The following is a 20,081-nucleotide window of genomic DNA, read 5'->3' as shown; positions in this document are numbered from 1 at the left end:
CTTTTTCTTTCAGCTTCTTTAGCAATGACCTTTTGCGGCTTACCCTCCTTGTGGAGTGTGTCAGTGACTGCCTTTTAGACATCTGTCAAGTCAGCAGTCTTCCCCATGATTGCGGAGCTACTGAAACAGACTAAGGGACCTTTTTAAATGCTTAGGAAGCATTTACAGGTGTTTTTTGTTAATTATTCTAATTTACTGAGATAATGACTTTTGGGTTTCCATTGGCTGTAAGCCATAATCATTAACATTAACAGAAATAAACACTTGAAATAGATCACTCTGTTCTCAATGACTTTATATATGAGTTTCACTTTTTGTATTGAAGAACTGAAATATATTACCGTAACTTTATGATGATATTCTAATTTCTCTATCGCCTTTCATTGGGGGACACAGGAACCATGGGTGTATGCTGCTGCCACTAGGAGGCTGACACTATGCAAATATAAAAAAAGTTGGCTCCTCCTGTGCAGTGTACACCCCACCGACAGGAAGAAAGATCTTCAGTTTAGCTTAGTGTCAGTAGGAGGTGGACACGGGTCTTTCATTAGACCCTTATCTACCTCAATGTGCGTCGTTCCTTTTCCGGTTTTCCGGAAGGGATACAGGGTGAGCAGTCACACCTGTAGTCCCACAATACGGACTATGAGTACGGCGTGTACTGCCACCCCGTATCCTCATAGATCCCTCACCAGGACCAAGATCCTAGCACACAAGCGTGCTCAGAAGTCCGGTCCTGCATCCGTCCCCCACCCACTCGCCCACCAGAGCCTGTCGGTTTGGAGGAGACGAGGACGTCCATCAGCTCCCTGGACGTCTGAAATTTTCCCCAGAATGAGGTTAGTAAGGACAGCGTGGGATGTTTTAGGTAAGTATTCCAAAGTACCTCTGAGTCTTTCCTCAGTCCCAGGGCAGTCATTTGGGGGTCCCTTGGGATATTTTTCCAGGCTGCCTTCACTTTCACATGGGGCGGGGGTCTTCGCCCCTTTCGCGTGGCAGCCGCGCTATGGCGGCTGCGCTGTTATTGGCCTTACAGGCGGCCGCGTTGCCCTTTTTCCCCCGGCCGCATTGTGCTCTGGCCTGGTGCGGCGGTCGTGTGACCTGCGGCCGCACTGTTTCTGCCCCGGCGCGGCGGCCTTAGGTAGCCGCGCCGATTCCCTCTTACGGCCGCACTTTTCTGCTCGCTGGCAGCCGCGCCGCTTTCTACGGCGGCACAGTTTCTTCTGGCGCAGCGGCTTTGCTGGCACCGCGCCGCTTCCTCTCCCGGCCTCACTGTGCCCTTTTGCCTCAGCGCGGCGGCCTTGCAGGCAACCGCGCCGCTTTTCCTGACGTCGGCACTTTACCCGCCACCGCGGCCCTTCCGGGTGGCCTCCAGCCTCAAATTTAGGCCCCGGCTTCTCCCGGGGCCTACTTCCGGCTTCCTCCTCCGGCCACACTGTGCCCTTTTGCCGCGGCGCGGCAGCCTTGCAGGCAACCGCGCCGTTTTTCCCGCCGCCGCGGCCCTTCCTGGCGGCCACCGGCCTCAAATTTAGGCCCCGGCTTCTTCCGGGGCCTACTTCCGGCGCCGCGTCCCCTCCCACTTCCTCTCTCTCGGGCGGGCTTTTCTCCCGCCCGATTATCACGGCAAGCTCCGCCCACCGCCGCCATCTTGGTGCTCCTGGCCTGGCGTTAAGCCCGCCCACCAATCCCAGGCAGCCACAGATACTTATTTCTGAGCCAGGAACGTTTCTGTTTGCCCATCTTAAGAGCGCAATTTTCTGGCGTCCTCACATCTCCCACTGGCCTGTAGGCAAGCTACATCGGACAAGAGAGTCCATCAGATGTCTGCCTGTTCTCCTAGGGGCTATCGTTCCTGAGGAGCATCTTCCAAGCCGTGCAGCCTTCCATCCGGAAACCGCAGCGTCTGCCGTGAGTACCTCTACACCGCAGTTTTACTTAATCCCCTGCCAGACCACCCCCCCCCCCCCCGTCCCCTACTCTCCAGACATTTCCCTCAGGGGCCCCTTCGGGCTAATTTTAAAGGTGGTCTCTCCCGGCCTCCTACTTTGTCCTGTGCCTTACTGAAACACTTTCAGGGTTCGTCTTGTAACCCCAAGCTTCCCTCAGGCAGGCCCGCAGCAACCCACATTATGTTCACCGCCTAAGACTCCCCTGCTGCTCCGCCTCAGAGTGAAATTCCCTCCCCAGGCTGGGCCTCCCCTCTGTCTCTTTCAGTAGCGAATCTCACACGGGTGTCCCAGACCCTTGTGTCCGTGCTCGATTAGTTGCCCCTGCGGACTTCCGTAGTAGCCAGCGGGTCGCTAGAAGCTCCGTCCGAGTCTTCCATGCAGGCCGCGAAAGATCCAGACGGGAACGCCGGTCTGAGTTCTCTTCTCGGTCCATCTCGCCTCACGGTCCTTCTCTGTGGTCGACTTCCCCCTGATCCCCTTCCCGGAGTCAGGCGAGGCCTCGGAGGATAATTTGGGGCCGAAGTTGAACCAAATCATAGCATGAGGGATATGGTTCAAAGCTTCATTGGAGCGTCCAATCTGACCTGTGGCATCAAAGATCCCTCTACGGAACCTGCAGATCAGGCGGTTTCGTTTAGACGGTCTAAACTACCTCCCAAGGGATTCGCTCCTCATCCTGACTCGAGGAGCTTCTGGCCAGAGAAAGAGAGAATTCGACCAGACATTCTCAAAGAGGCGAGCGTCTTGGAGTCTCATATTTCCTTCCTCCGGATCTCATCGCCAACCGGAACGAGAGGCGATAGAGAACGACCTCTCCCTCTGTGGATCCGCCGACTGCTAGACTTGCCACCAACACAGTCCTCACGCTGTCCGGTGGGGCGAATCTGACAGATTCCATCAATAAGATCATGGAATCCTTCGCGAATTCGGTTTTCGCAGCTGCCGCATCATCCCTCTGCCCGGCTTTCGCTTCCATTTGGGTTTCGAAGTCTATCCGAAGGGGCTAAACAACTCCGTTGGGGCATTCAGGCTGGAGCTCCACCAGACTTGCTGGCGAAAGTTGCCACCCAGATTACTCGCTCTGTTTGGCTCAAGGGTCATCAAGAAGTCCCTTACGAGCCTGCCTTTTTCAAGGATCACGTCTTTTCGGTTCCAAGCTGGACTAAATTATCAAGGATGCCACTGGTGGCACCAGTTCTCTCCTTAGGCAGCAACTTCGGTCCTTTCGGCCCTCTTTTTCGTCGTTTTCGCGGCATTTGACCCCTTTTTTCGCAACAGCAGAGGCCACAGGCACGTTAAGAGAAGAAGGTAGTCTTCGACTCACTCCTTCCTGGCGTTCCCGCTACTCCTAAGGTGGATTCTCCAGGTCCAGGACTGGAAATTCCACCTAGGCAGGACCCACGACTAGGCCCCAGCCCGTTTCCTAGGCTGGGCAGCCGTTCTCCTGTTCCCCAGGGACGTCTTTGTCTCCTCAACAGAGAACGCATGGGCCAGGGAACTTGTATCCTCTGGAGACAAAATAGATTAATTTCACGGTCCTGGGATCGTTCTCTCTAATCCCAACCTCCAAGAGAACCCGTTCTAGTCCTGGGTTTCTTTACAGCCATTGTTTCCCTCCTTAAATCCGGGGTAACATTCCCGTCCCTGAACAGGAACGGTTCAACGGTTCACAGGCTTCTCTTCGAACCTATTTGTACTGAAAGAGGACGACAAGGTTCGTCCCAGTCCGGATCTGAAATTGCTGAACAGGAAGTTTCGTCTGAGACTCTTCAGGTTGATATTCCCTCGTTCAGTAATCACTTCCATGGAGGCTCAGGAATTTCGGTTTCAGGCTCCCGAAAGTCTATCCCTCTTCCCCGACAGTCTAGCCGTTGCGGCGGCTCGTCAACAGGAAGAAGTTCCGTCTTGTTGCTCCAGGGTTCTCGGCTCCCCTCCTTGCTGATGGACCATAAAGGTCCTAAGGAGGTTGGTTGCAACATCGGAAGCAATTTTTTCCCTTCGCCCGTTTCATTCAAGACTTCTTCAGCAGGCTATTCTATCACAGGAGGACAGGTCTGTCTTCTCCCTGCATCGTCCGATCCGTCTTTCTACCGGGATCAAACGGTTCCTCCACTGGTGGCCTGCTCTTATCCCAGAGCACATACCTCACAGCATATCCTTCCTTCCAGTTTCCTGGCAGGTGGTGACGACGGTCTCCAGCCTTCTCGGCGGAGGCGTGGGGCTTTGTCACCTGTTCTTTTCATCGTGGTTGGTCGGCACAGGAGTCCTCTCTGCCAATCAATGTCCTCGAGTTCCGGATCTTCTTTCTATCTTTCCTTCACTGAGTAAGGATTCTCAGCAGCCTGCCAATTCGAATCCAGACAATGACACAGCAGTGGCATATGTCAACCACCAGGGGTGGACGCGGAGTTCTCTGGCCTTGGCCGAGATTCCAGGATCCTCTTTTAGACAGAGGCAACGGTCCTGGTGAGATCCTCAGTGCAGGTCCCTGGCGTGGACATTTTGGCCGCCGTCTTCCTCGGGCCTCGCGGCAGGGGAATGGTCCTTACTTCAGAAGGTCTCTTATCGGATTGCTCTTCGTTGGGGGACTCCAGAGGTGGTCCTCATGGCGTCCCGATTGAACAGAAAGGTCCATCGGGTCGTCCCAAGGTCCCGCGATTCTCTCGCAGTGGTGTTGACATTTTGGCCATTCCTTGGTCGCAGTTCCTGCTCCCCTATTGATTCCCACACCTTCCCTTGCTTTCCAAACTGTCGTAAAAGATCAAGGCGGGATGGGTGCCGGTCATTCTGATCATCCCGGATTGGCCCAGGAGGTCTTGGTTTGCAGGCATCGTCACTCTTCTCGCGGACACCCCTGGTGCCTTCCAAACAGACCCGATCTGCTGTCTCAGGGTCCGATCTGCCACCCGAAATATCGGTCGCTCAGTTTAACGGCGTGGCTGTGGACTCCACAGTTTTAAGAGCGTCCGGCCTTTCGGCCCGGATGAGTCACACTATAATCCAGGCTAGGAAGCCTTCGTCTTCTTCCAGGATCTACTATCGTACCTGGAAGGCTTACTTTCGTTGATGCGAGTCCAACCGCTTTTCACTTATGTCCTTTTTCCCTGCCTTCCATTTGGTTTTCCTTTGGGCAGGACTGGATTCGGGCTTCGCTCTCAGTTCCCTAAAGGGCCAGGTTCCTGCGCTCTTCTTCCCTTTAAGAAGACTTTATCTTCTCAGCCACAGGTTAAGACCTTCCTTCAAGGAGTAGTCCACGCTGTCCCTCCGTACAGGGCCTCTGTGGATTCATGGGATTTAAAGGTTGTGTTGGTTGTTCTTAGGGGTTCCCCCTTTTGAGCTTCTCAGGGAGTTTTCCCTGTCAGTTCTATCTCGGAAGGTGGCTTTTCTCAGGTCCATCTCTTCGATCCGCCGCGTTTTTGAGTTGACGGCAATTTCCTGCCGACCTCCTTTCTTGATTTTCCACCAGGATAAGGTGGTCCCAGGCCTCCGCCTTCCTTCCTTCCTTTCTCGAGGTGGTTTTCATCTTTCCACCTCAACGAGGACATCGTTCTACCTTCCTTTTCCCTGATGGCGTGCGTAGAGTCCTGCCGGCTTCCAAGGCGACGATTGCTCGCTCGATCAGAACGGCAATTTTGGAAGCTTACCAGGTCAAGCACCCAGGCAGTCGGCGCTTCCAGTGCGGTACGTCACAGGGCTTTCGCCGACGGCTTTGCAAAGCGGCAACCTGGTCTTCCATCCACACGTTTCGCCGAACTACGGCGGACTCCAGCCTGGGCAGAAGGATCCTGCAGGCGGCAGTGGTGAGTCCTCTCACCTGATGGAAGTCTGTTTTTCCCACCCCAGGGACTGCTTTGGGACGTCCCATGGTTCCTGTGTCCCCCAATGAAAGGCGATAGAGAAACAGGATTTTTGGTTGCTTACCGTAAAATCTGTTTCTCGGAGCCTTCATTGGGGGACACAGCACCCTCCCAAGTTGAACAGCTCTGTTTACTGTCTACGTTTGAGTTCTTTGAACACTCTTTGGGTGTTTGAATCTGTTAATCTGTGAAGCGCCGTGGATTTTGTTGGCGCTATATAAAGTTTATTATTATTATATTATTATTCTTTCTCTTTTACACGTTGCTTCTCCTACTGCTTTCTCACTAACTGAAGATCTTTCTTCCTGTCGGTGGGGTGTACACTGCACAGGAGGAGCCAACTTTTTTTATATTTGCATAGTGTCAGCCTCCTAGTGGCAGCAGCATACACCCATGGTTCCTGTGTCCCCCAATGAAGGCTCCGAGAAACAGATTTTACGGTAAGCAACCAAAAATCCTGTTTTTGTGAGCAGCACGTTTCCAGGTGGACGAATACACCAAGCTTTTCAAGACGACGCTTCAAGAAACACCAGCATTTTTTTCCTAAAGCATCTTTATTAATAGAGGCTTTTGGGGGGTAATTTCCTGATCCTTTTTTCAACTATCTTTACTGAGGTTTGTAAACACTTTTTCCAATTTTTTTTTTTTGTGGTCACTTTTTTTTACTTTTTACATTGTTCAACAATAAAGAAACCACTAGTGATTTTTCATGCAAAAACACTCAAAAAAAAAAACAAACCCTGGCGCCCTATTGACTTCTCATTTCTTTGAGCCGCTTGGAGTCTTTGGAACCTGAAGTGGTTGAAAGACTTTCAAAAGCCTGAACAAAGCGCTTCTTTCAAGCGGTTTCCACCTAAACAAAATCGCCATGTGCACATACCCTTAGATGCTGCATATTCCAAGGTTCTGCAATGGTCTCATGAGCTTTAGGTTTCAGTTCCCCAAGATCACTGTTTGTTTTTAATGAACAGGATCGCTTGTGATTACATTCAGATGTTTGGAGGCCAGTACATACCTCGTACTTCTCACAGCTGAGATTTTGCTATAATGTAATCCGGCCTAGATAATCTTTATACGCAGCAACACAGATTTTTCTTGTGTTCTGATACCTTTCTGTCATTCCTGGTGACTTTTGAGAACAAGCTGTCCGGTGCGTCACGCTTCGAAACGCGTAGACTTCAATAAAAACTGCAATTATACCGCACATTCTTGTGTGTTATCTGGAGTCACTTTCATTCATTTCCCCACAATAATGCGCTCGATCTATCTAAAATCTTCTTTAAGAATTGATGTGGGCATAATGCATATCAGTCCAGTCTTTAATTCTGCACAGAATTTGCAAGAATAGATGGGATGTGACTTATTCTTTCAGATTTTTTTTCTGCTTGGAAATTCTACCACGTCTGTCTATGAAGTTATGTAAATGCAAAACACATGAATAGGATGCGGATTTCACATGGCACAGAATTCCTGAAATCCCCCATAAATAAGACACTCGTGCACATACACAAATGCTGAAAATCGACATTGATTAACCCTTTCCTGACGTAGGGCATACTAGTAGACTTTATGTCAGGTGGAGAGCAGGTTTAGGAGCCAGTGCCAATCGCTGCTGTTAACCATTTATATGCTGCAATCAATCTCTGACAGCGCATTTAAATGGAATGATCGAGTGGTGTAATAATTACATCACTTCTTGCTGACCCCCCCACAAGGAGTCTGGGTTGCTATGGCAGCTGGGTTACTACTGAAGGCCCCATTGTGCCATCTTGGAACACTTATTGGAAAGTATAATAGCATACTGTACAAGCAATGAAATGATCACAGGTCCAAATTCCTGGGGCGGGGGGATACAAGTAAAAAAAAATTTGAAAAAAATAGAAAAGTTAAAAATATGCAAAAACAAACATATTTGATATTGGCTTGTCCGTAAATGTCCGATCATAGAGTTTAAATTATTATATAATTATTATATAATAATTATATAATTACTACCTCGTATGTTAAACGCCAGATAGAAAAAATTGTCTAACCTCCAGAAATTCCATCTTTTAGCTGCTGCATTTCCCTCAAAAAATGCAATAAAAGTGCTCAAAATGTCATATGGAACCAATAAAAACTACAGCTAGACACACACACAAAAAAACAAGCCTGCACACAGCCCCAACAATGGTAAAATTAGTTACAAGTCTTAGAAAATGACAACAGAAACCAATTTTTTTTTTTTGTTAATTCTGTTTTTCTTTTCCCATTAGGGTATATAATAAATACTACACATTTGGTATCGCTGTAATCAGACTGACCTGAAGAATCATTTGTGAGGTCAAAATGAACCCCAAAAAGCAAAACCCAAAACACAATGGTGGAATTGCGTTTTTTTTTTTTTTTTAATCTCCTTTCACGCCACGTTTTTCAGTGCATTATATGGTGAAATGAATGGTGCCATCCTACAAACAAAAAAAACCCAAAACATATAATATGGCCAAGTTGATAAAAAAAAAAAGAAAGAAAGAAATACGGCTCTTGGAAAAAAATTAACGCACAAACAAGAAAAATTCTAAGGGGTTAAGTGGAGGAAAAGTATTTCTTTGTTTAACTATAATTTGGTGCCACCATATATGAAAATCAGATAAAGTGATTATTCAGAGAATAAAAAAGAGAAAGTCCAAATTTTGGCAACATTTTAGGAAGTATTAAGTCCAAGTAGACATGCAAATGTTGATGTTTAGAGACTCCGCTCTGTCATTTACGGTACTTGTTTGCTGTGATAACATAACTCAGGAGGTTTTTGTGCAGTCCTATGCAAAAAACGAAGGAAACTTTCCCATACCACTGCTGTTACACAATTCTTGTAAGGTACTGCTCTGCTCTGCCATCTGCTGGCTAGCTCGTGGAACAACAATTGAAGTTATACTGTTGCAATGACCATAGGTTCCCTTATGTTAAGGTGGTACTTGTAGTCGCCACTGTTTCTTGACTCTTCCAAAAGCATGTTATTACGTTTTTTTTTTTCAACATTTTGTTCAAGCCAAAAAAAAAAATTTTTTTTATTTATAAGCAGAATATTAATAGACTTTCTTGTAGTCAGTAGGAGAGTTTAGAAACATGCAGTCTGTGATGTACGAATTACTTTCGGAAGGGAGGTACAATTATTTTTGCCTTCACTTAGCTATAATTAGTAATTCTTTATACTATTCTTTTCCTACTAATATTGAATGCTTGTGTTTTTTTTTTTTAAAGGAGAAGGAAATGCGACGTCAGCAGGCCGTTCTCTTGAAGCACCAGGTCTGTATTTTTCGATAACTAGTACCTTTTAAACACATACATATATTAATGACATTAAATTGTATCACTTCCTGTCATTTTTGTGAAACACGTTGATAAAAGTAATGACGTCACTGCGTCACATGACTCTTATTTATGTAAATAAGTGGAAAAGAAAACATTTCGGATGAAAACAAGCTAATCTGATTGGATGCTTTGTATCATATTTTCTTTTCCACTGATTTTCTTAAATGAGCCTGACTTTCTTTATACCTCGGTGATACCAGTACCCATTGTTCTGTATGTTGACGGATACATATTATATTGCTATAATGGAATACCCCACAATCAGTATGATAATTGCACCGTATTTCCTGCTTACGTATTACCTGCCTTGCTTTGGTTACGGGTGCTTCTGGGGGTAATTAAACTTTTTTTTTTTTTGTTAATTATTATTATTATATTATTATTATTCACAAATGGTTATTTTGTAATCTGCATTTATTTCTGTTTCATAATGATGTGCCAACTCTTTCTACCAGGAGTTGGAGAGGCATAGACTAGATATGGTATGGGTATGTTTATTTTTGTACGTCTTAACACCGCATCGTGATTTTTATTTTTATTTATTTATTTTTGGTTGTGATATGGTCGTCCTAGCAATGCATAAAGTGTAGCACTGGCTGCTGTCATATGACATCTCCCCCCCCCCCTGCATGGCTTAACAGTGCAGAGCATTGCATACATCCGCTAATTAACCCAGGATAGACTAATACATGTCACACTGCTGATCCCAAGGCTGTACTTAACATATTTAGATGATCCACATTGCTATAAAAAAATAAAAAAAAAAATAATAAAAAAAAATTTCCTCTTTAAATTAGCGATTCTTTGCGCCAGACGTATTTATTAAAAGGCATGCATACAGTAAAAAGAATCCCTCCCTGCAAGGTGCAGCGTTAGCAACTTTATGCAGTGCATCAAAGGAGCGTCATTTGGATAATCCTTTTTATTTTTACATTCATGCATGTGTATATTCTCCATAAACAGACCTCATGTTTGTATACACACAGAAGACCGTTCTCTAATATTATTATTATTAGATGTCAGCAGAGCATTCATGTCCCTGCCATAGACTACTGCCTGTATTCTGCTGACTGGTCTGCATTGTGCAAGTGGGGACGTGAAACTCTCTCCCCCACCCAAAAAAAAACACAGCTAAAGGGAGCAATTCTCATCTTATCTATGCAGTTTTCGAACATATTTCTTCAAACCAGCCCCAAAATGTAGCTTTTAACCCCAATTTAGGCAATTAAACCAATGAGCTGTCCACAGCACAGGGTTAAGCGCTCAGTACGTAATATTTCTGACATAAAGGATAAGCCCATCTTTGAATACCATAATAATAATAATCTTTATTTTTATATAGCGCTAACATATTCCGCAGCGCTTTACAATTTACACACATTATCATCGCTGTCCCTGTTGGGGCTCACAATCTAAATTCCCTATCTGTATGTCTTTGGAATGTGGGAGGAAACCGGAGTGCCCGGAGGAAACCCACGCAAACACGGAGAGAACATACAAACTCTTTGCAGATGTTGTCCTGAGTGGGATTAGAACCCAGGACTCCAGCGCTGCAAGGCTGCTGTGCTAACCACTGCGCCACCGTGCCGCCATAAAGCAATAATCCTATGAAGAAAGTTGAGCGACTTTGTAAAAACGTTCCATTAATCTCTGTATTATATTCCGGAGCTGCATTAACAGTCCTGCAGCATTCAGAGCTGAAATCTTCAGGCATTCCCAGTCCTGCAGCATTCAGAGCTGAAATCTTCAGGCATTCCCAGCACAGTATATGCTTTAGTTTCTTGACTAATGGGAAAATAGCGTATAGTTGAAATGCTAAGGATGTGTCTGACAACCAGCAGAACTATGAATTCAGCTCTGGACTGTAATTTATGTAAAGCAGAGCCACTTATAGCTTCATGTAGATCATATTTACACATAAAGAGTAAAGTGCTGTTTAGAGGTGGAATTACCCTTTATCACAGCTATGAAGTAACCATCCCATTTCAGAAGGAATATATAACCTGTTCGTAACCTTACAATGGAACATCATGCTGCAACTCTCCATGAGTATACTTTGTGCAATTTTTTTATTTATTTTTTTACACCGTCTTCATTTTTCATTGCTTTACTTTTACCGCTTATGATTGTGTACCCGCTTTCTAAACCTTGACTAAAACGTGCACAACTTGACCTTATGTGCCTTGTATTTATAGCATTCAATGTGACTAGTGTCAGTGCTAAATCTGCAATTCTCAGCTTCATTGTTCACCAAATGCCCTGTGTATTTTTTTTTTATTTTCTCCAATGATGAATTTGGCTTTCTGTATCCGATTCTTGAATTTGTCTTACCAGGAACGAGAGAGGAGAAGACAGCACATAATGCTCCTGAAGGCTGTGGAAGCTCGTAAAAAGGCAGAGGTAGGTGGAGGTGCCAGACATAGAATTGAAAGGTATATTTCCAATTTTTTTATGTTTTACTGCTGTGGTGCTTACTATGATAAGCCATAGTATTTATAGAAAAATACATCCACAAGAGAGTGCGCAAAAAAAAGGCTTACAGAAAAAAATGTCTCTAAAATCACAAATTTCATTGTAATTTTATGATAAGCCACAGCATTATGATCGATGGTGTCCATCCTTTGTTAACCTGCATATTACAAAAATGAAGGAACCATCACTTATCATGAAATTAATTCTTTAAAAAGTAAATACAACTTTTTTTTATTTAATTACGAATCTGCTTTTGCAAAGTTATTAATCTTTGCAATATACTCCATTATCTTTTTTTTTGCTTTCTTCTCTCTCAGATACCATTTTGAGAGTGCTGTTTTATCTGACGAGTTCATGTTCATTTGGAAACTGCTTTAAAATGCTGCTTTAGCAAGAAACTAGAAACAAAACCTAGTACAAGCACTCTGGATGTCGAAACATGTTGGAGGTTAGCAGAGAAGGTCACGCAAGGAAAGTGTTTGTAAATAGTGTTGGAGGACAGATTGTTGCTAGAGCAGCAGTTCAAAGCAGCTTCCAGAAGAACACGAACTAGGTAGCTAAAACAGTAGTTTCGGCATGATATTTGAGAGAGAAGAAAGCAAAATACAGTAATGGGATTCATAGCTTCGCAAAAGATGATCGATAATTAAATTAAAACTTTAAAAATTGGGGTTCCAAATACGGTAGGTATATAGTCCATAAAATTATAAAAGGGATATTTTTTATTGGTTGTTGCAATGTAAAACATGGCAAACTGTGCAAATACAATGGTGTTATGCAGCTACAAGACTCGTATTATTATTATTATACACTTCTCCAAAAAAATAAAGGGAACACTAAAATCCCACATCCTAGATATCACTGAATGAAATATTCCAGTTGTAAATCTTTATTAATTATATAGTGGAATGCGTTGAGAACAGTAAAACCTAAAAATTATCAATGTAAATCACAACTAATATCCCATGGAGGTCTGGAGTTGGAATGATGCTCAAAATCAAAGCGGAAAATCAAATTGCAGGCTGATCCAACGTCAGTGGAAATGCCTCAAGACAAGGAAATTATGCTCAGTAGTGTGTGTGGCCTCCACGTGCCTGTATGATTCTCCCTACAATGCTTGGGCATGCTCCTGATGAGGGGCCGGATGGTCTCCTGAGGGATCTCCTCCCTGGCCTGGACTAAAGCATGCGCCAACTCCTGGACAGTCTGTGGTGCAACGTGACGTTGGTGGATGGTGCGAGACATGATGTCCCAGATGTGTTCAATCGGATTCAGGTCTGGGGAACGGGGGGGCCAGTCCATAGCTTCAATGCCTTCATCTTGGAGGAACTGCTGACACACTCCAGCCACATGAGGTCTGTCATTGTCCTGCATTAGGAGGAACCCAGGGCCAACCGCACCAGCATATAATCTCACAAGGGGTCTGAGGATCTCATCTCGGTACCTAATGGCAGTCAGGCTACCTCTGGCGAGCACATGGAGGGCTGTGTGGCCCTCCAAGAAATGCCACCCCACACCATTACTGATCCACTGCCAAACCAGTCATGCTGAAGGATGAAGGCAGCAGATCGCTCTCCACGGCATCTCCATACTCTGTCATATCTGTCACATGTGCTCAGTGTGAACCTGCTTTCATCTGTGAAGAGCACAGGGCGCCAGTGGCGAATTTGCCAATTCTGGTGTTCTGTGGAAAATGCCAAGCGTCCTGCACGGTGTTGGGCTGTGAGCACAACCCCCATCTGTTGACGTCGGGCACTCTGACCATCCTCATGGAGTCAGATTCTAACAGTTTGTGCAGACACATGCACATTTGTGGCCTGCTGGAGGTCATTTTGCAGGGCTCTGGCAGTGCTCCTCCTGTTCCTCCTTGCACTAAGGCAGAGGTAGCGGTCCTGCTGCTGGGTTGTTTCCCTCCTAAGGCCCCCTCCACATCTCCTGGTGTACTGGCCTGTCTCCTGGTAGCTCCTCCAGCCTCTGGACACTATGCTGACAGACACCGCAAACCTCCTTACCACAGCTCGCATTGATGTGGCATCCTGAATGAGCTGCACTACCTGAGCCACTTGTGTGGGTTGTAGAGTCCGTCTCATGCTACCACGAGTGTGAAAGCACGTCCAGCATTCAAAAGTGACCAAAACATCAGCCAGAAAGCATTAGTACTGACATGTAGCTGTGGTCCCCACCTGCAGAACCACTCCTTTATTGAGGGTGTCTTGATAATTGCCAATAATTTCCATCTGTTCTCTATTCCATGTGTACAACAGCATGTAAAATTGATTGTCAATCAGTGTTACTTCCTAAGTGGACAGTTTGATTTCACAGAAGTTTGATTTACTTGGAGTTATACTCTGTTGTTTAAGTGTTCCCTTTATTTTTTGAGCAGTGTAGTAGCCACAGATACAATAGTTGTCCTAACCCTATACCTTAATGCCCTATGGTTAGCCAGGAATTATTTACCTCACACGTCAAGGGCAGAGAGGCTCACCATGAGAGACACCAAACATTTTTTTCTAAACATTTACCAAGGCTTACATTTTCCTGTAATTGTTTTTATAGGAGAGAGAGCGTTTAAAACAAGAAAAACAGGACGAGAAACGCCTCAATAAAGAACGTAAGCTTGAACAGCGCCGCCTAGAACTAGAGCTGGCCAAGGAGCTTAAGAAGCCAACTGAAGATATGTGTTTGGCTGACCAAAAGGTATGTGCACATGGAGACTCTCGGTACAGAACTTACAAACTTTGTTTAATTTGTCTCGCTAGTGCCATCTGTTTGATGGCAGTTGCCCTAAAAGACAATATCTGACCCAGACAGACACCAAATAAAGACAGCTCTTTCAAGGTGCTTGCCCCTCTTCAGTAGAGAGCAGGGTTAGACTGACGACATGACCCAACATAGGGGGAACACGGGCACTACTTCAAGAGTACAGCTGGTTTGTCCTTCTTCAGTACTCCATGGGAGAACATGCGAATTAGCTCCCTCCCATAAAGAAAGAAAACTCTTTTGCTAGTGTTTCACTATATACTCTAAAAGTTAATGTCCAACCAATTAACCAGCCTTACGACATCATTGGGGAGCACAATGGCTCAATGGTTAGCACGGCTGAATTGGGTTCTTGGGTTAAAATCCTACCAAGGACAATATCTGTAAGGAGTTTGTATGTTCTCCCCATGCTTGCATGGATTTCGTCCCTGAACTCAACCTTTTCTTGATTCTGTCCAGATTTTAGATGAAATAAAAATGGGGCAGTGAGTAAGAGCACCTTATTCTCTAGACGTTTTTTGCTATGTCACATTAAGTGAAAGACACATCTGGCTTCTCCTATTAGACACAAATTTGCAGAAATATAGATAGATGGCTATTGAGCTCCTTTTGCAACTTGATTCATGAAATCTTCCCTCAAATTTAAGAAATGTTACTCAAGAGCCAACTTTACAGATTTGCCTTATTACTGTAACCTGTTTTCAATGAATTTTCTCATCTTTTGTTTTCTTCTTTTTAGCCCTTGCCAGAACTACGGCGCATCCCGGGTCTGATCCTCTCTGGTAGCACATTCTCCAACTGCCTCATGGTGGTACAGTTCCTACGAAACTTCGGAAAAGTTTTGAACTTTGACATCCATAACGATATCCCATCACTGAACGTCTTTCAAGAAGGCTTATTAAATATTGGGGACAGTCTGGGAGAGATTCTCGATTTGCTAGTAAGGCTCTTATCTGCAGCCGTGTGTGATCCCGGAGTTCCACCGGGTTATAAGGTAAAGTATTACAACGTGGTGTCAACACACGAGCGTCCTAGTCCAAAATGGACATTAATATTAACCAATTTATCACCCTCAGTAGGCGGTAACTACTAAATCACCAGGGATATAACAGAAATGGTCTCACTAACCTTTAGGGTTCGCACACCTTAGGCACCTCCTTTTTAAAAAACTTTTCATGGTTGGTGAAGATGATCAGAAGGCCAAGTGTTCGCAATATTACATCTGTGCCAAATCTTACCACCAGTGCCTATACTCTGCCAATGAACTATCAACGTTATTCACCATTTTAAATACCATTTGTGAAATATAACATTAATTTTCAGATTTATAATCATATTCTAAATAGTATGTGTTGTAGTCTTACATTTTTTGTTTCCCCACTTCAAGGCTAAAACTGCTCTGGGCGAACACTTGATGAACATCGGCATCAATCGTGACAACGTATCCGAGATCCTTCAGATCTTTATGGAAGCGCATTTCGGGCACACCGACCTCACCGAAAGTCTTAAGACCAAATCCTTCCAGGCACATACCCCAGCAGAAAAGGCGTCAGTGTTTGCTTTTCTAGTCAACGAACTTGCCTGTAGCAAAAGTGTCGTTAGGTAAATGCCCTGCAATTAATTCTGTTTTGTACATTTGCATATCATTGTTACTCTGTTTCCTTGATAACCATATTTTTTAATAATTATTTCATCATTGATTTTATTTTTAGTGAAATTGACAAAAGTTTAGACCACATGTCCAATCTGAGGAGAGACAAGTGGATGGTTGAAGGCAAGCTTCGCAAGTAAGTTACTCCTGGTTTCATTCTAGATTTTTTTCAATCGCTTATTGACATTTTTAGTTTGAATATTTTACATTTTTAGTTTGAATATTTTACATTTTTAGTTTGAATATTTTACATTTTATGACTCCAACTCATGACTCATAGCATTGTAATGGTAGCATATGGAAGGGCTGAACATTGGATGCACTCAGACTGAAAACATGACAATCAGATATAATGAAAGTTAAGGTACCGTCTGTTGTGAATTCTGTGGCTGAATTCACTCCTGTGGTCACAAGTGGTATTGCAGCCTCTGGGCTTCCTCCCTCAGGTGTTTTGGTGAGCTCGTTGGCTGCCTTGCTATTTAACTCCACCTGAGTCTGTCTTCCTTGCTCCTTGTCAATGTTCCAGTGTTGGATCTGAGCTACTGCATCTTTCCTGTGGCCTGCTGCTCTGCTAGATAAGTGTTACTTTGTTTTTGCTTCCGTTTTTTCTGTCCAGCTGTGCTATTCTCTTTTGCTGGAAGCTCTGAGACGCAAAGGGTGCACCGCCGTGCCGTTAGTTTGGCACAGTGGGTCTTTTTGCCCCCCTTTGCGTGGTTCTGCTTTAGGGTTTTTTGTAGACTGCATAGTTCTCTTTGCTATCCTCGCTCTGTCTAGAATATCGGGCCTCACTTTGCTGAATCTATTTCATTCCTACGTTTTGTCTTTTCATCTTGCTAACAGTCATTATATGTGGGGGGCTGCCTATTCCTTTGGGGTATTTCTCTGAGGCAAGTCAGGCTTGTATTTCTATCTTCAGGCTAGTCAGCTCCTCAGGCAGTGCCGAGTTGCATAGGTAGTGTTAGGTGCAATCCACTGCTGCTTTTAGTTGTGTGAGGATAGGTTCAGGTATTGCAGTCTGCAGAGATTCCACGTCTCAGAGCTTGTTCTATTGTTTTTGGGTTATTGCCATATCACTGTATGTGCGCTGATTACTGCACACTGTGTTGCCTGATAGCACAGCATAACAGTACAAGGAGCCAAACCAATGATTCTCAATAGAGGGAAAAAAGAAGTCCTGACATCATTTTTTTTTCCTCAGCTCCGTCTTCAGTTTTTTTTTTTTTTTCCCCCTAGACATTAGAGTGCTTCAGGACACAGCTGTGGACATGGATATTCAGGCTCTGTGCTCCTCAATGGATAATCTCGTTATAAATGTACAAAAGATTCAAGATACAATTGATCAGAAATCTATGCTAGAACCAAGAATTCCTATTCCTGATTTGTTTTTTGGTGATAGAACTAAGTTCCTGAGCTTCAAAAATAATTGTAAGCTATTTCTGGCCTTGAAACCTCATTCTTCTGGTAATCCTATTCAACAGGTTTTGATTATTATTTCTTTTTTGCGCGGCGACCCACAGGACTGGGCGTTTTCTCTTGCGCCAGGAGACCCTGCATTGAGTAATGTTGATGCGTTTTTCCAGGCGCTTGGATTGCTTTACGATGAGCCTAATTCAGTGGATCAGGCTGAGAAAAATTTGCTGGCTTTATGCCAGGGTCAGGATGATGTAGAAGTATATTGTCAGAAATTTAGGAAGTGGTCAGTACTCACTCTGTGGAATGAATCTGCACTGGCAGCTTGGTTCAGAAAGGGTCTCTCTGAAGCTCTTAAGGATGTCATGGTGGGATTTCCTATGCCTGCTGGTTTGAATGAGTCTATGTCCTTGGCCATTCAGATCGGTCGTCGCTTGCGCGAGCGTAAATCTGTGCACCATCTGGCGGTATTGTCTGAGAGTAAACCTGAGCCTATGCAGTGCGACAGGACTATGACTAAAGTTGAACGGCAAGAACACAGACGTCTGAACAGGCTGTGTTTCTACTGTGGTGATTCCACTCATGCTATTTCTAATTGTCCTAAGCGCACTAGGCGGTTCGATAGCTCTGCCGTCATTGGTACTGTACAGTCCAAATTCCTTCTGTCCATTACCTTGATATGCTCTTTGTCATCGTATTCTGTCATGGCGTTTGTGGATTCAGGCGCTGCCCTGAATCTGATGGATTTGGATTATGCTAAACGTTGTGGATTTTTCTTGGAGCCTTTGCGGTGTCCTATTCTGTTGAGAGGAATTGATGCTACACCTTTGGCCAAGAATAAGCCTCAGTACTGGGCCCAGCTGACCATGTGCATGGCTCCTGCACATCAGGAAGTTATTCGCTTTCTGGTACTGCATAATCTGCATGATGTGGTCGTGTTGGGGTTGCCATGGCTACAAACCCATAATCCAGTATTAGATTGGAACTCTATGTCGGTAACCAGCTGGGGTTGTCAGGGAGTACATGGTGATGTTCCATTTTTGTCTATTTCGTCATCCATTCCTTCTGACATCCCAGAGTTCTTGTCTGACTTTCAGGATGTATTTGAAGAGCCCAAGTCTGATGCCCTACCTCCGCATAGGAATTGTGATTGTGCTATCAATTTGATTCCTGGTAGTAAATTCCCTAAGGGTCGTTTATTTAATTTGTCCGTGCCTGAACACACCGCTATGCGCAGTTATGTGAAAGAATCCCTGGAGAAGGGACATATTCGCCCATCGTCATCACCACTGGGAGCAGGGTTCTTCTTTGTAGCCAAGAAGGATGGTTCGCTAAGACCGTGTATTGATTACCGCCTTCTTAATAAGATCACTGTTAAATTTCAGTATCCCTTGCCATTGTTATCTGACTTGTTTGCTCGGATTAAGGGGGCTAGTTGGTTCACTAAGATAGATCTTCGTGGTGCGTATAATCTGGTGAGAATCAGGCAGGGAGATGAATGGAAAACTGCATTTAATACGCCCGAGGGTCATTTTGAGTATCTGGTGATGCCGTTCGGACTTGCCAATGCTCCATCTGTTTTTCAGTCTTTTATGCATGACATTTTCCGTGAGTATCTGGATAAATTCCTGATTGTTTACTTGGATGACATTTTGATCTTCTCTGATGATTGGGAGTCTCATGTGAAGCAAGTCAGAATGGTTTTCCAGGTACTGCGTGCTAATTCCTTGTTCGTGAAGGGATCAAAGTGTCTCTTCGGTGTGCAGAAAGTTTCATTTTTGGGGTTCATCTTTTCCCCTTCTACTATCGAGATGGATCCGGTTAAGGTCCAGGCCATCCAGGATTGGACTCAGCCGACATCTCTGAAAAGTCTGCAGAAATTCCTGGGCTTTGCTAATTTTTATCGTCGCTTCATCTGTAATTTTTCTAGCATTGCCAGACCATTGACCGATTTGACCAAGAAGGGTGCTGATTTGGTTAATTGGTCTTCTGCTGCCGTGGAAGCTTTTCAGGAGTTGAAGCGTCGTTTTTGCTGTGCCCCTGTGTTGTGTCAACCAGATGTTTCTCTTCCGTTCCAGATCGAGGTTGATGCTTCTGAGATTGGAGCAGGGGCGGTTTTGTCACAGAGAGGTTCTGGTTGCTCAGTGTTGAAACCATGTGCTTTCTTTTCCAGGAAATTTTCTGCTGCTGAGCGTAATTATGATGTGGGCAACCGAGAGTTGCTGGCCATGAAGTGGGCATTCGAGGAGTGGCGTCATTGGCTTGAGGGAGCTAAGCATCGCGTGGTGGTATTGACTGATCATAAGAATCTTACTTATCTCGAGTCTGCCAAGCGCTTGAATCCTAGACAGGCCCGTTGGTCGTTATTTTTTGCTCGTTTTGATTTTGTGATTTCGTACCTTCCGGGCTCTAAAAATGTGAAGGCGGATGCTCTGTCTAGGAGTTTTGTGCCCGACTCTCCGGGGTTATCTGAGCCGGCAAGTATCCTCAAGGAAGGAGTCATTGTGTCTGCCATCTCTCCTGATTTGCGGAGAGTGTTGCAGAAATTTCAGGCTAATAAACCTGATCGTTGTCCGGCTGAGAAACTGTTCGTCCCTGATAGGTGGACTAGTAAAGTTATCTCTGAACTTC

The 20,081-nt window shown here is 44.8% G+C and overlaps 1 protein-coding gene across 17 annotated transcripts in view; it reads left to right on the top strand.

The window, feature by feature from the left end:
• Nucleotides 1-20,081, top strand: part of BAZ2B (bromodomain adjacent to zinc finger domain 2B) — a 361,802-nt gene that overhangs the window by 312,589 nt on the left and 29,132 nt on the right. For 12 of the 17 annotated variants that reach the window (XM_069733005.1, XM_069733004.1, XM_069733003.1 and 9 more), the window contains 7 exons: nucleotides 9,047-9,091; nucleotides 9,613-9,639; nucleotides 11,492-11,557; nucleotides 14,186-14,326; nucleotides 15,129-15,383; nucleotides 15,777-15,991; nucleotides 16,102-16,176. In XM_069733005.1, coding sequence (XP_069589106.1) covers nucleotides 9,047-9,091; nucleotides 9,613-9,639; nucleotides 11,492-11,557; nucleotides 14,186-14,326; nucleotides 15,129-15,383; nucleotides 15,777-15,991; nucleotides 16,102-16,176 — 824 coding nt within the window. The remainder of the gene's footprint in view (nucleotides 1-9,046; nucleotides 9,092-9,612; nucleotides 9,640-11,491; nucleotides 11,558-14,185; nucleotides 14,327-15,128; nucleotides 15,384-15,776; nucleotides 15,992-16,101; nucleotides 16,177-20,081) is intronic. The other 5 variants (XM_069733007.1, XM_069733009.1, XM_069733013.1 and 2 more) reach the window with 1 other exon arrangement.

The sequence above is a fragment of the Ranitomeya imitator genome, chromosome 7, assembly GCF_032444005.1.
Source record: "Ranitomeya imitator isolate aRanImi1 chromosome 7, aRanImi1.pri, whole genome shotgun sequence".
NCBI lineage: Eukaryota > Metazoa > Chordata > Amphibia > Anura > Dendrobatidae > Ranitomeya > Ranitomeya imitator.
The sequence above is the reverse complement of the archived record's forward strand: the minus strand, read 5'-3'. Positions and strand labels throughout refer to the sequence as shown.